Genomic DNA, 16,108 nt, shown 5'->3' with positions numbered 1-16,108 from the left:
GGGACGAGGTAATGTTTGAGCAGCCTTAAGGCTTGACTCACTCTCCCCGCGAGGGCAGACGAGTTATCCCTGGGCCAGACCCGCCTGTTGTGCTAGACATGCTCTCCCCCACAAGAGGGTTAAGATCGCCTCTGGTTCATCTCACCCTTTGGTGCCCCAAGGGTAGGTAATTTGTTCAGTCTATCCCTGACAAGACTTGCTCCGTCGAAATGCCCAATTGGGGCTGGCCTACTTCTTGCCCCGAGAGGGATAAAGCAGCCATTTGACATTACACCCATCCATTTGGTACTCCGCAGAGAGGTAAATATTGGAGAGCCGAGGGGTCATCTGCTTCTTTGCCGTGACAGAGGAGGGGTAATGTTAGATCAGGCTCAAGGCTGGACTTGCTCTCCCCCGTGGAGGAGGTCGGGATAGCCCAGGACTAGTCCTGCCTATTGACAAGCACAAGGAGGTAGTCTGTTCGGACAGTTTACGACTGTTCCCGCTCCTGCCATTAACGTCAATGGGAAGGTAAGTTGGTGGTGTCCGAGTAAGACTGTATAGATGGTGTTTCGCACCACAAAAAACAATTATGTTAGTAAAAATAGAATTCAAACAAGCTTGGAGGAAGACAACCCGAAGTAATTTAACTGTTGTAGCCAATTTTTGCTTGACTACAATTGCTCGCTACTGAACACCATTTGTCCTCTTCTTTACTTTGCTTTGCTTTTAGCTTCTTCTTTCTTCTCTTTGTGTGTGTGTGTGTGTGTGCGCGCTCGCACGCGCAATGCATGCTTGTCCTTGGTCCAAGTATGGCGGCTGATGCGGTTGCCCACTTGCACCTGGTAGGGACTGAGCTTGTCCGATGTGACATGGTGGTGGGGTTACGTGCATGTGTCATTTGAAGTGGCTGGGGCAATGCTTGGGGCAGCCACTCAAGCTAGATAGCTGGTTGTGGGCTGTAACGCACATTGCATGGGCCTTGCAACATGACCTAGAGGCAGCTCGCCCCAAGTCAATGCAGTCTATGGACAAAGTGGCTGGGTGAGGTGCACATGCTTTTTGATGATGTGATGGATGAGCTTGTGGTGGTGGAGTGTTCTGGCTGGCGAGTCCTTCTCGATGGTGCTGCTGCCCACAAGTCTTTTCATGATGGTCGTGCTTGCGCTGCCAACAAGCTCTTCACGGTGGTGCTCTCACGCGAGCACTTTACAACAGTCATGCTTGCACTACCAGCAAGTCTTCTCGGTAGTCCTGTGTTGCCCGTGAGCTTCTTCCTATGGTCTTCATGTTGTCTGTGAGCTCTTATCCATGGTGGTCTTCCTGTTGTCCATGATGGTCTTAATGTCCTTGAGCTTCTTCTAGAAGTGCCCTACTTGTGGGTACCTCATGGTAGCCGAAGACTTCTCTCAAGCCAGTTAAAGATGCCAATGCTCCTGATGAGGGCTGTCAACTGGGAAAAGGGCTGATGGCAGTCTGCTGTGGGCTTCCCACATGAGGTGCACATGTTGTAGGCCAACGTGGCTGCTAGACTATTTGCTCCCTCTGTGGTGGCCAGAGATCTCTCTGGCGGAGACAGACAACCCTAATGGCAACGAGGTGGCCACCACTGCCCCTACCGCACCACCTAGGCCAGGGGGCGCTTACCTCATGTTGTGTCTTGCACGTTGCTAGCGCAGGGAGTGTCTCCACTAGAGATGGGTGGCCAAGGGTTACTCCTACTACATTAGATGACGCCAGTAGTCAGCTTAGTTGTCGCTAGTGAGTCCACATCACTCACAGTGAGCTCCTGCATGCCTCCGAGTGTCCTTCTCTTCGTTGTGGGCACGGTTGACGTGTGGGGAGCCTTCGCAAGAGATAAGTGGTTGAGGACCACTCCCGCAGTGTCAGACGATGCTGACGATCAACTAGGTTGCCGCCGATAAGCCCACGTTGCTCATGGCGTGCTCCTGGTGTGTGTCATGTTTTCTTCTTCATGGAAAGGTCGTACTTCGACCACGGAAGTGGTTAGTGACTACACCTACACAGACAAAGTGTGCCAGCAGACCAAGGTGCAGTCGTTGGTGTTCCTTGTCGACCCCATGACTGTTGGTCGAGGGCCACTAAGCACACGTTGCTTGGCAACGTGGTCCCACAGTTCATGGCCATGAGCAGGGGCCACCGCCTGCTGGTTAGAAACCTTTGGTGACCCATGAGGGGCCATCAACAGGTTTACGGAGCTCGCAGTAGGCTACCGCGAGCTCTCGTTGTGGTGTGGCGGCATGCCCGCACTGTGCATGCCATGCCATGCACTATGCACATAAATGCACAATATTTTCCCATAGTGCCTGTGCATGCCCAATACACGCTTGAAATTGTTTTTTTGCATACTTAAAAGTAGTCAGAATAGTGGGTGCTTTTTAAGCTCGTAGATGGTGAGTTTGGGCTCCCAACTTACACATTGTGCATACAAAGTGCAATATGCTCACCTGACTGGGCAAGGGGAAGGCTCACGCAATCTCTTTCTACAATAATATTTTTCATAAAAATATAAGTGAGAAAGCCAAAAATGCTTATCTAGAGAGCTTCATCTAATCTTTTTGGTTAAGTTATTTCCATGGTCTCCATTCCCACGCTTATCTATGCTACTGCTTCATCTTACTCCCAAACTATCTAAGAATGGATTCCTGTGAGCATACGAAGGGCACGTAAAAGTTTTTTTCGGATCTCACAGATGGCACCACTATTGATGACGTGTTTCGTACACTCTTGGACCAAGCCCTCAGCAGCTCAGGCCTTTGACCTAGAGCCAGTCAGGGCGAAGGATTTGTCCCCGATCGGGGCTGAGGTGGCATTGGGCCTAGAAGGATGCTACGTGGGCCCCCAGTATGCTAGGCCTGGATTAGTGTTGCGTGGGCCCCCAACTAATTTGATGCGGTTGTACCAAGTCTTTGCATATGCCCATGGTGGTGAACCGTAGATAAATGCAGGAAAAATAGAAAGAGATAGACACACAGATTTATGTAGTTCGGCACTAAGCCTACGTCCACAGGGGCTCGGAGAAGAGAGAATTCATTATAATAAGCTTGATTTACAATTTCTCATGATCTCTCATTCTCACTATACAATAAATTTCATATATTTATCTTCCTGATCTCGACTCCATAGCTAAACTCGTGTCTGGAGGTTGAAGAAGCCTTCCCAAAAAGCCTTGCCTCTAAAGCCTAGCCAAAAGTCATCTGAAAAAGTCTCCCCAAGTCATTAGTCCCTCCCTCTTTTATTTCTTCCCTTGCCTTCCCTTTCTAGTCTTCACACCTTCTCCCCTCCATTGTCCTCTAGCAAAGGCCCTTTGATGAGCTAGGCCTTGATAACCCATTTGGGTCTTGTAACATTGAATAAGCCTTTATTAGTATGGTCATCCAATAAAGGCTTATTAAATGTCTATTCAGTGTCAAGAGTGCTTACTACTTGGAACAAGAAAGATCAAAGGCTGTACAAGAGGAATCTTCTAGAGGGGCAGAGTAAAATAGCAAATGGAAGTATATATGAAACTTAAATTTACTTGGAAAGTTGGAAGTATTTATGTGAAAGGCAGGTAATGAGTTGCTAGCTACAAGGAGAAATTTATTTGTAAGGAAAGTAGTTGATGAACCAAAGTGCCCAATTTGTCTTCAAGATGATGCATTTGTAATACATGTTCTATGGCATTGTCCTGCTGTAAATGATGTATAGCCATTGCATTTAAAAACTTTGCAAAAATGGAGGACAGCAGAAGAAGATCTACTGAGCTTATGGGAGAAGTTGTCAAATAAGCTAATTAAGCCTGAGATGGAAGAAATTGTAGCTATCATGAGGAACTTGTGGATCAAAATAAATATGTTCATATTCGAAAAGAAATTTCTTAGTCCAAGCTGTGTCATCAAATCAGCAATGGAAGCTTTGAGTGAATTTCAACTAGCTCAGTCTTTACCAGAGGGGCAGGAGGGGATTAAAAATGCAATAGGAGGTGAGAAACAGTGGAGACCACCAAAGCAAAGTTTTGTTAAGACCAATTGGGATGCAGCTTTAGATGGTAAAGTAAGGAAGATGGGTTTAGGAGTGATAATCAGAAATGAAAAGGGAGAGGTTATGGTAACTTGCTATAATCAGAGACCAAATATAGAACAACCAAATATAGTAGTGTTATGCTTTGAGAAAAGCAATGGATTTATGCAAGGATCTCAAATTTGACAAAGTAATATACGAGGGATATGCACAGGTCATTATCAACGGAGTGATTGATATAGATGAAGTTTTATCTTATTTTGGCAGCATCATTGAAGAGATGAAGATGGTCCTTCAAGGCTGGAATGGATGGAATGTTCAATATGCACATAGAAGTACTAATGCAGTAGCCCACAAACTAACAAAGGCTGCTTTACATTCAGAGGAGGAGAAGGTGTGGATTGAAGAGGCACCAGTTTTTGTTTTAGCTAGTTAACAAAAAGACAAAAATTGTATTGAACGCACAAATATATGAATGAATGAGGAAAGTTTCATTTTCAACACAAAAAAAAAAAAAATTGTATTGAACGCACAAATATATGAATGAATGAGGAAAGTTTCATTTTCAACACAAAAAAAAAAAAAAAAAAGAGAGGCTCTTTACACCTTCCCCGCAAGTTTACCCTAAATCCATCTATACAGCCTTGATATCCTAAAACTTCCTGCAATACCAAGCAAAGGGCTCTTAATTTTAGGACTTGGACCATGATACGGGGGCTCTTACAATCAAATCAAAGGTGGGGGGAAATGGACAGCATGGAGCTATATTGTCATTACACCTCTGAATTATACTTTTGAAATTGTATTGTGACTGTTTACATTACACGAGAGGGCAAAAGAAGGAAACAAGAAACAGCAACTTGTATCAATGCACAATCGAACTGTGTAACACAACTCGTTTATAACTTATAAGCTCTTGACGGAATCAAATAAATGAATAAACCAAATAGTCAGAGATCAAGACTACAAAATGAACAGCATCACATAGACTCAATCATAAGATACAAGAAAAGGAATGACCATGGACATGAATGCGTCATAAGAAAATGTCGCTAAACCACTATGCTTGGGATCCTTCTCTTTAAACTTGTCTGTCAAACCCTGAAATCACAATAACATAGACAGACATCAGACAAAAAAACATATGAAATATTGAGGAAGCACAAATATCAGACACCGCCACCATGACGAGAATGACATATAACAAGAGGAAGAAAGTTTCTCTCCTTTCGCCTCAAAAGAAACTTGCAGACTCACCTTCAGAATCATTCCGCACCTGAATATCGAACAAATACATATGATCAGAAATACAATCCCATCAAAATTTCCACACAAAACAATAAAAATGTAAATGATGGTGATGGTGATGACGATGGTGATGCAGGTTATACATTACAATAGTTAGAAGCCTTACTCGACAAAACTGTCAAAATTAAGTTCCACCCTGCCGCCACCTCCATTTTCGTACTTGGAAATCAGAAGTTGGAGAATAGAAGCTGGGATAGCATAGCCAATACCATAGAGAGCATCCCTCAGTTCAAATAAGTCGATTTTGCCACTCCTATCTTTATCGTATCTGTCAAATATGCCCTGCAAGTGGGAGTAGAATACTTCAATTAGACAATCACACAGTAATTAAATCTTTTGAATTTTGTAACATCAGAAAAAATTTCAGCTTTCATAACTATAATCAGCGTTGCAGTATTCAATTTCTAATGGGGATGTTTCTTACAATTGTATTGTAAAAGCAGAGAGGTCAGTGTCAATGAAATTGGACACAGGATCACATCTATGCTTAGAACCCACTACCCAGTACAACCCATCAATATAAAACATCATGTTGTTATTGCAACATACAAGAAGACAAATCAATTACTACACATGCTGAAAATTTTATTAGCACGTAGCATCTATGATCTTCAGATCATAGGATCCAGAAGAACAAGTTCACGATGATAGTTATGTTACTGTAGCAATGCATTACTTGGAGTTTGATGTGGAATCTAGCTCCCATTAAGGAAAAGAAATTGATTTGCTTCTCTGTCAGATCTTTTATATTGTCAACTTTTACTGATATCTAGCTTCCACTGGCTTGTGATCGGGGAATTATTATTAGTTAATAAGCATATAAGATCATTGGATGAGCAGTCATATTACAAGGTGAGAACCAACTAATATGATATAATAATGTGTTGATGCATTACACGAGCTGGATGAGGAATCTAGCCAATCAGTGACTCCGTATCACATGCCATAAACGTGAAGAATTAGTATTTTTTTAATGGGCGAATATGGTAATTACATTAAAATAAAAAACAGTACAAATAATGGGAGGGATAACGTGGAGGAAGCAAATCATTTTCTTCACGTTAATGAATCAATTTCTCCATAAACGTGAAGAAATTGATTTGCTTACCTGCCACATCTTTTAGATTGTTGAAAAGAGGAGGATGGAAAAGAGAGAGAACAAAAAAAAAAAAAAAGGCTAAAAGTGCTATAGAGATCAGCTGAGGTCTTTTCCCCACTAATTCCACGAACCAAGCAGGAAATCATAGATGATTGGTAAAAGTCCTATACTAATCTCTCTTAAACTGCAGCATAAATTGAAATAAATGGGATAAGAATACTTACGCGCCATTGACCAAGACAACTCCACAGTGCAGCAAACTCTTTAGGTCCTGTCACAGCATATGTGCTCCACGTCAAATAAGGACAATCATTAATGAAAAATAGGAAAGAATGCAAAAGAAGCAAGCCGCCATCAAACTCGTCAAAAGGAAAAGGAGAAAGCCATTTTGATAAAGCAAAATACAGATGCAAGACAAACGTTTACAGGTGGAAACAGTAAGATTACATTCAATTTCACAAGAACTTCACATCTGTATTTGGAATTACACAAACTCATTTGGAAATCCAATTAACACCCAAAAAAACCGAAAAAGAAATTGGAACAAACGCAAATATATCGTGCTCATACAAAGCTCAATGACCTTAGAATTTCCTAGACTGAAAATCAAATCCAGCAAAGAAATTCTAGATATTAATCAAAGACCGTCCTTTCATCTTCTAGCGTTTTCTAATCCTGCCTAAGGCCATTCAGACACCAATGAAATTGAAGAAAAACACTCACCAATTCTTAGTGGGTCATTGGGATTCTTGAAGAGAAAAATGAGCAGCCGGATGGTCCTGAGACTAAACCTCTGGTAAGCAGAAGAAAGAGCTTGCTGCAACTCAGCATCATCAATAAAACCACTCCTATCCCTATCCACCATCTGAAAGCTTCTTATAACATCCACGTGCGTTCCTGGTGGGAAACCCCATTGCTCATATGACTCACCGTACCCATGAGGAGCAGAAGGCTGAGTTTTGAATATTCTATTGAAGTAAGCCATCGATACGAACAAATACTCCCAAAATGCCCTTTTTTGGTTGCAGAAAAAGGATGTCAAAGCGAGAGCTAGAAACTTAGTGAAGAAAAAGGAACACCTGAAGTCGGGGGCCGGTCTTGCATACACAAAAAATCTCAAAGGTTCTGGATTTTGAGAAAGCTTCCGATAAAACGTATATGGGAGTTGATTCCGAATCCGGGAACTCTTTATTAATATTTATATTGGTGACGCAAAGGACCGCTCAAGCGCGATGGTCTCACGTGGTGGCTCTGATTATAAATAGTATTTCAACTTTGCAACGTTCAATATTTGACCAGCACAGCAGACGGCATATTTTTCATAAAAAAACACAGCAGACAGCACAGCTCAATAGCTCTCCGCGTCACGTTTTAGATTGGGTGAATAAAACCATACTCTAAAATAATATGCAAATTCTCTTTTTATAAAATAATAATTATGTTAAGTTATAGAAGGATGGCATAAAGGACGAGAAGGGAATCCCAACTACTCCACGCAAGTTAATAGTGCTTAAAAATTAAGAAATAATAAATTGAAAATGGCTCAGAAAAGTGGGTCCTATGTTTCTTGGTCTGTTGTCAACGCGGTGTCGTTATCCGATCCAGGCAATCTTCTAAGAAATGGATTGCTATGAGGTGCGTTATTGAGATTCTAGATGAGGTTGTCGCTGTAGAACGCCAAATCTATACTGTCAGAGGGAGAAGCTGGAAGTCCTTAAAAGCAGGAAGGACACAAAGGCATGTGTTGCCAAGTAATAGCCCCATGCATGCTGGTCAAAATAAGAGTTTGGGGAGCAGAGTGATGATGATGTCGGGTACCATTGTTCTCCTTGAAGGGTTGCATGGGTAGTATTCGGTAGTGGGCTAGTGCATATTTAAGGTCAAAATGAATTTTATTACGTATAACTAAAATTGCATATTAATCTTTATATTAATATTAATTTTTTAATATTTAAAATTTAAGTTAGCATTATTTTTAATAAAATTTATTTTTTGATCAATCATATTAGATTGATATATATATTAATACGCAATTATGTTTACAATTAGATTTTTCTGCTCAAAATTTCAGAAAAAGTAAAATATTTATAGAAACAAAAGAAAAAAATTGATTGAAAAGGGTAACTTTAAGAGATGATGGTGAAAAGTGATGGTAATGGAGCAGAAATGGAGCCAATTTTATTAGTCTTCTAGTGCAAATGAGATCACATTTTTACCCTATTATAAAAATTCATATTGTCAAAGATGTCTATATAACTATATCTTCTTGCGGGTCACACCGGTCTTCCTTCAAAAAAGGTATCCAATAGAAATTTGACACATAGACACCTCATTTACCAACAATGTGACCGCACTGCATAAGATTGAGAATCCAATTTTTCCTCCCTCCTGCTCTCTCTCGATCCTCTCCCTTAGGAACCCATCCAGCCTCTCCCTCGAGCCTTAGCCCCCCCACCCGTCATTCCCTCACGTCGAGCCAGAGATTCACCCCCCTTCCCTCCCATCGAACCAAAGCCCCACCCCTTCCTTCCCTTGCGTCGAGCCCGAGACCCACCCTCTCCTTTCCTCCCATTGAACCAGAGCCCCACCCCCTCCCTCGAGCCCGATGAGGAAGCTAGGTGAAGATGAATTAGAAGCGTTGTCTTCTTTTTTCTCCCCAATTGTTTCTTGTTGTTGGGTTTTTGGGGGTAAGCTTGATTACCAAATACCAATTGTTTCTCGTTGTTGGGTTTGTGGATACTTCTGATTGCAAGCTCTTTTCCTTTCTATTATTTTTTTTTTCATTATTTGGTTTTCTCTTTTATTGATGCCATGAATGTTGAATAGCAATGTTCGTCCTTGTAGTTGTAGATTTTATATTTAGGTTTATGAATTTTGTTTTTAAGAGCCCAAAAAATTATTTTATATTTAGGTTCAATATGTGGATGGAATAGATGGTTCTAGCAATCTTTATCCCGAAAGGATTTCCCTCTTTTGGTGGTAATTGTTGAACATAATTTTCGTTGTTTTTTTGTTCTTTTTCTGGTCCATGGATGTGGGTTATCTACATGCTCTATTCACTGCCTTCCAAAACTCACGTCCAAACACATTTATTTGTATATGATATACGAATCCATTTATCTATTTCTGGAAAAGAAAGAATCATGCACCATGGCAAAAGAGATAAAATGTGATTTTTTGAGTAATTAATTAATGAGAAATGTGTAGGGGAGTTAAGCTTGCAATCTCATACATCTTATCTTTGTTTGTAGCCGCTGAGAGGTTGGTATACAATAGTTTAAGATTGCATTCCAACCATTTGGCCTGATTTTTGTGAAAGGTCTTAGAACTTGTTCTTCTATTTTGAGTCTGAATCTTCTTCTTCTTCTTTTTAAATCACTCATTCTGTGTTGATTTTTCTCACACTTTCAATTAGCAAGGGATAGATTGCAGTCATGTATTGAGATAGAATATTGTGGTTGTTATGAAGGGACCACGTTAGGTACTTTTTGTATGGCTTATTTATCCTCAAATTTGGTCATGTTCTTTGAATTTTATGTGTTTTGGTCGGTAACTTGTGCTTTATGACATTGCTATGATCTTATTTCTTCTACTATTCTTCAGATTGAGTGAGTGTACTTTATTTTTTATCAAGTCCTATGCCATAATCTGGTTATGCTAAAAGGATCGACTAATAATATTGTTTTAGCACTACCGTGATCTAGAATCAAGCAATATAAAATACGATGACAGTAGTGTCAGTTTTGAGAGTCCATTTTGCCACTGTCCAAATTATAATATCAACAAGCAATGTGGATTTTTTCAATAGATAGATCTTGAAATGGAACTAAATACATGTTGCAAGATGACGTTGGAGCTAGCTCAAAGAATGAACAACATAATAATGAAAGAACGTGTAATGACTGAAAAAACCAAATTTACCGCTATAGAGAAGAAGTATGAGGGAACCTTAAAAGCTTTATTATTGTCATGGTCTTATTTTGTTCTGATTTTGGATATAATCATTTTGTATCCTATCAACAATTATGTACCTCAGCCTCTTATTTTAACCTATGGGCATTAGGCTGTTTGTAAATTATCTTTGTAATGTTGTTGAACTAGTACTTCTAAAATGTAATTATACTTATTTTGGAAATGTAATAATACTTAACTTTGTGTATTCTAGAATCTGAAAATACATGTGAAACTAATCTGAAAATACATGCCCTTTTTGAATCTGTAGTCCAGAATCTGAAAATCATTTCCATTACAGAATCTGAAAATACATACTCTTTCTTAATCTGTATTCCAGAATCTGTATCTGAAAATCATTTCCATTACACCATGAACATAGCATTAACATCTCCAAAATCTGAAAATACACATACATAACATTTCCAAAATCATTTCTATTACATGATGAACATAATATTAACATCTCTAAAATCTGAATACACATGCATAACAATTCAAAAATCATTTCCATTACATCATGAACATAACATTTAACATCTCAAAAATTTGAAAATACACATACATAACATTTCCAAAATCATTTCCATTACATGATGAACATAATATTAACATCTCCAAAATCTGAATACACATGCATAACAATTCCAAAATCATTTCCATTACATCGTGAACATAATATTAACACTCCATTGGCATGCTCCATTAATTGCATCATCACCACAATCCTCCAACTTCATCATCTAAGGCAACCAAGGCAATTTTTCACTTTTAATAACTATAACATTAAAAAAAAAAAAGCAATTATATCCAAGAAGAATATTTTAAACAACAGCACCATCACCTTCGATTCTTAAAATATTTTAAAACACCAACCTCATGTTTGAACTGACGGCTCCAAGCTTTTAGATATGTTACCAGTTGTATTTCCAAGATCCCTTCATAAAAGATAATAAACCATAAAAAATAATGATGTACTAATTAAAACACAAAAAAATTTAGAACACAAATTTTTAAACTTTAAACCAATCTCACTGAAGAACAGTTATTCTTAGCATGACCCTCAGTCTTGCAAATGTTACGATGTCTTTTCTTCATGGCTTGAGTCTCTTTCGGATTTTTTGCTCTCAACGATTTTGGTCGACCTTTAGTTGTCACCCATGGAGGATCTTGTAAAACTTGTGAAAAATTTAATACAACTTGTGATTTGAACATTTGTGAATCATTCATTGACATGTTTCCATCTTCTAAATTTTTTTCTCCTTCACGTTGTTCCATCAAGACTAACTCCATGTGGACCTTGTCTAAGACAAGAGAGAGTTGGTGACATTTTTGTATTGATTGTGAGCCAAGTTCGGCAATATCATATAATTGCATCATCAATTTATTTGTTTTCAACATTGGATCATCCTGTGTCAGTACATGCCCATCAGAATTTTGTATGTCAAGAATAACCCGGCTCTTAGCATTGATGCTCCATCTCTCTAGAAGATTATGATGTGGCAACATATCTAATTTCGATTTCTTACCAAGGACACATAGGATGACAAAGAATCTCCACAAACTCAAACATATGACATGTACATATTGCATTCGTTTCTCCACTCTCCAAGGTCACATGATAAATAGGTTTTTCTTTGTCATTCGGTATGACTCCATATATCTTGCTTTCACCATCTTTTCCAACTTTGGTTGGAATGTACCGTTGGCTATTAAATAGTTCATCCTGGAAAATCATGAAAGACTTTCTTGTATAGACTAGGCCCGTATTTTTTTCAATTTTCCATAACGTTTTCATAATCGCTCGTGTCGATTTTGTTCGCACGTCCTTCTCTTTTTCCATGAAAGAACGTGTATCTAAGGCTTTCTCGTATTGATGTACAAAATCACTCACCATTGTGCTCGAACAAACATAATCTTTAAAAAAATTATTCATGCTTTCGCTCCTTTTAGTTGTTTACATACCGGCACAAAATGCGGTTCACCAGTAAGCTGAAACCCACTTATCGCGTCAGTTGTAAAGATTTTACAGCCTATCATTATCTATTAGACCATACTTCCCTAGTATTAAACTTCATTCCTGCTCAAACTCATTAGTCATTATTGTCTCATGGATATAATGATAGAACTCTTTTTGAAAGTTTGGAAACTTGTTATAGACATGTGCTAAATATTCTGGAGATTTTTGTAAAATATGCCACAAACACAACTTATGAATTATATTTGGGAGTACCTCACTAATGGCCTTCGTCATTGTCTTGTCATAATCAGTAATTATGGTTGAAGGGGCACGCCCAAGCATTGCCTCTTGCCATGTTATTAATAGACAAATATAGGATTTGGTTGTTTCATTAACTAACAACGCACAATCGAACAATATAGTTTGGTGATGATGATTAACTCCTGAAAATGGCACAAACGGTATCTTATAAATATTTTTCAAGTACGTTACATCAAAGATGACAACATCTCCAAAATATTGATATGCATCCCTTGATCTTACATTTGCCTAAAAATAACTTTCCATATGCTCATTCTCATCAACTTGCATGGAATACACAAACTCAGGTTTTTTACACTACCTCAAGAAAGTAGAAATACAACATTTGTGTATCTCCCTCTTCAAACAATTTCCTTCTTTTATTTCCCAAATAATTCTCGACGTCCTTACTAATACATCCAATGTTAAAATCACCACCTGATTTTTTGCTCAACACTGACATTATCTTTCTTGTTGGTACACTGGACTCATTCAAAGTGAGAATGAGTTTTTTTCTTTTTTGCGTTACGCCTCTATGTCCACAAAGCAAACTAGTGCTTCTCGGTGTACATAGCTGATAGTTGTGTTTACGGATGAACTTGCATACTGTCCACTTTTCACAATCTTTTTTTATACACATCGTTACTTTACACCCAATCTTTGTTTCAACAGGTTCATGAATTTTTCGTTCTATTTGCTTCCAACTTTCATGCCGAAATCTTTCCCTTGAGCAAACATACTCTACTAGAATTAGTTCTCTGTCCTCTTTTGATAATTGAGTATAGTTGGTCCTCATTGCAAAACCCGTTCGTCTTACATACGCCTTATAAAATGCCTGAACATCTTCTACCTTATCAAACTCTTTCCCAACGAATGGTTCTAGAAGACTACTACTCGAGCTGGAAATCTTATTGATTTCATCTCCATCTTCCACATTAACTCTATCTTTCACATTCACTTCATCTCCCACATTCACACAGTCTCCCACATCCACATTCATATCATATTGTTGTATTTCAATTTCAGCATCACTACTAACATCTTTAACTTTGGGACAATTTCTACTCATTATTATCTCAACTTCATCACTATCCGAACTCGATAGAAAATCCTACAAAAAAATATAAAAGCATAACAATTCTTGTAAAAAAAAATTCTGTATATGTAAAAAGAGATTACATCATTTGTAATCTGTAGGTAAAAAAAGATAAACTTAATAATTCTTGTAAAAAAAATTTATGTAATCTGTATGTTAAAAAAGATCATCTTAAAATTTCATGTAGATTTAATGCAATTTATTGTTAACTAAGCTCTACATTTATACCAACAGAAACATGACCAGATGAGTTTTAACTCTTTAACATGCGAGTCCAAGGGTCTATTTTTGAAAATTTGAAAGCCAAACTAACTTTTCGACAAGATGAAAAGTTCCAAAAATCTTGTTTTTCACATGCACCAATCTACCAAATTAGGACATGTTTTAGATGGCCGACTCATTTTTCATTTTTAACAGCGATTCACAACCATGAAACAACATCCAAGAAAAAATAGTATTTATTTTCACCTTAACAATGATTCACAACCATGAAATAAAATCCATCAAAATGTAAAGATCTAAGAGCACCTTCCCCTAAAACATATGGAACAACTTTGAATTAAAATGAAAACTGGAAACTAGATTATTAAGTGTTAAATTTAAAAATCTAGCAGCACCTTCCCCATCTCACAAATTTTCTGTTTTGCAAACTCCATATCATGAAAAAAAATGTCTTTGGCAAATCGAGTGAAAGTGATACGAAATAAAACCCAAAACTTCAAATTACTCAGAACAATAATTTAATAGATCTCCTACTAAAAACAAGAGGTTCACAATCTGAAAACAAGAATTTATTGGATAGTAAACCAACCATGTGTGATGGGCTGAAGTGTGTGACGGGCTGAAGGCGCAGAAGTGAAAGCTGCGATGGGCTGAAGTGGAGGTTGTGACGGGCTGAAGAGGCAGGAGTGAAGGTTGCGACAAGCTGAAACAAAGGCTACGCGGGTTGAGTGAAGGCTGCGACGGGATTGAGAGAACCATGTAGTGTGGTATATGATTTTCCCTCTGTTTTACAAATATAATTTTGTTATCTCCTGTAGTGTGGTTCACGGAATTTAGATGAGAATCTCTGATGTGTCAGGCTCTTATTTGTTGCCACTGAAGTGGTGAGAACGGCATGACCGCCTAGAAGAGGAACTGTAATTTTAACTAGCACGATCTCTAGTAAATGCGCCAACACACATAATTGGTCCAAACTCAATTTCAATAAGACTCAATCTCTCATCTCGTTCCTGTCCTAACCTAACCCTAATGTAGCTCCCACTCCCACTCTAAGCTAGAAGCTAGCTCATGTCACATTGACATTACTCACTCCTCTCACTCCATGCTTTGCTCTTACAGTTGTGAATGAATTAGTTTGATCCATAGTCTGCTTAATACTTGCTCAATTAAATTCGAATTGAACTTGACTTGTAAAAAAAATAAAAATAAAAAACTCGCCCATAATAGCGAATATCAGGTCAATTAGTAAATGACACATACCCAACTAAACTTAGCTCAATTCGACTAAGGCTTGCTTGTTTATGCTTGAGTCAACTTGTTAGCTTGACTCGATTAAAATTCATTCTTGCATTGATAAATGTTTATATTTATACATATATATTGGTTAATAATATAAACATAGCAGCTTTTTATAATTAAATATATAGTGCATAATCTAATTACTTATGTTTATTCACTTGTGTCTATATATTGAATATAAAGTGCATAATTTGTACAATAATGAACCAATAAAATTTAATAATTTCATATACTAGTAGTCTAGTAAGTTGATATATATATATGTATATACTAGCATATTATCTAAAAGTATTAGTAATTTATGTAGGTATATAATATATGGTTATTATGGATAAATATCATCTAATTAAATATTAATTATTTATTAATTTTTACAATTTTTCAATTCAATAAAAGGTCTATTTGTTAGTGGTAAAAATTCCATTAAAAATTTCTTGAACAAATATTATATAAAAATTTCTCGAACTCGAGCTCGAGCCAAATTCGGCAATCCAAAAACCTGCTGTTTTAAGCTCGATTAGAGCCCCATTTGCACTATTTATCTCTGTCCATTTCATTGCTTCATTGTTTTTCTCCTCGTCATGAATGAGACATTAGTCATCTCTCTCTCTCTCTCTCTCTCTCTCAAAGGAATTTTTGTTTCCACTGTACTTTTCCTATCTAGCTTTCTAGAAATGACTGAGACTTGTCCGTTTGATATATATATATATTTTTTTTTTATTTACAAATATGTGGTCTTTAATTGGGTTGTGAATCCAGGAATCCTGTGCCTGTGACTTATGAATCGAGATTTTTTTTTCTACTTTTGACTTTTTTACCATGGTAGATAAGTCTAAGCCCGTAGGATGGGGATGGCATGGGGACGAGGGCG

The 16,108-nt window shown here is 37.9% G+C and overlaps 1 protein-coding gene across 1 annotated transcript; it reads right to left on the bottom strand.

Annotated features, from left to right (window-relative positions):
- Nucleotides 1-4,769: 4,769 nt before the first annotated feature.
- On the bottom strand, nucleotides 4,770-7,721 carry LOC122291228 (probable calcium-binding protein CML48). The gene is made up of 5 exons (XM_043098874.1): nucleotides 7,133-7,721; nucleotides 6,634-6,680; nucleotides 5,417-5,592; nucleotides 5,260-5,278; nucleotides 4,770-5,103 (listed from the first exon to the last, which is right to left on the bottom strand). The coding sequence occupies exons 1-5, from the start codon at nucleotides 7,392-7,394 to the stop codon at nucleotides 4,993-4,995; spliced, it is 615 nt and encodes a 204-aa protein (XP_042954808.1). The 5' UTR covers nucleotides 7,395-7,721; the 3' UTR covers nucleotides 4,770-4,992.
- Nucleotides 7,722-16,108: the final 8,387 nt, after the last annotated feature.

Source organism: Carya illinoinensis, chromosome 13 (genome assembly GCF_018687715.1).
Source record: "Carya illinoinensis cultivar Pawnee chromosome 13, C.illinoinensisPawnee_v1, whole genome shotgun sequence".
NCBI lineage: Eukaryota > Viridiplantae > Streptophyta > Magnoliopsida > Fagales > Juglandaceae > Carya > Carya illinoinensis.
The sequence above is the reverse complement of the archived record's forward strand: the minus strand, read 5'-3'. Positions and strand labels throughout refer to the sequence as shown.

What these genes read in the sequence shown, in the direction of transcription:
- LOC122291228 (XM_043098874.1), bottom strand. Translation starts at nt 7,394, where the DNA reads ATGGCTTACTTCAATAGAATATTCAAAACTCAGCCTTCTGCTCCTCAT. An exon ending in CAATGACCCACTAAGAATTG is followed by an intron (nt 6,681 to 7,132) that starts GTGAGTGTTTTT and finishes ATGCTGTGACAG; the next exon opens with GACCTAAAGAGTTTGCTGCA. An exon ending in GTTGTCTTGGTCAATGGCGC is followed by an intron (nt 5,593 to 6,633) that starts GTAAGTATTCTT and finishes TCCCACTTGCAG; the next exon opens with GGCATATTTGACAGATACGA.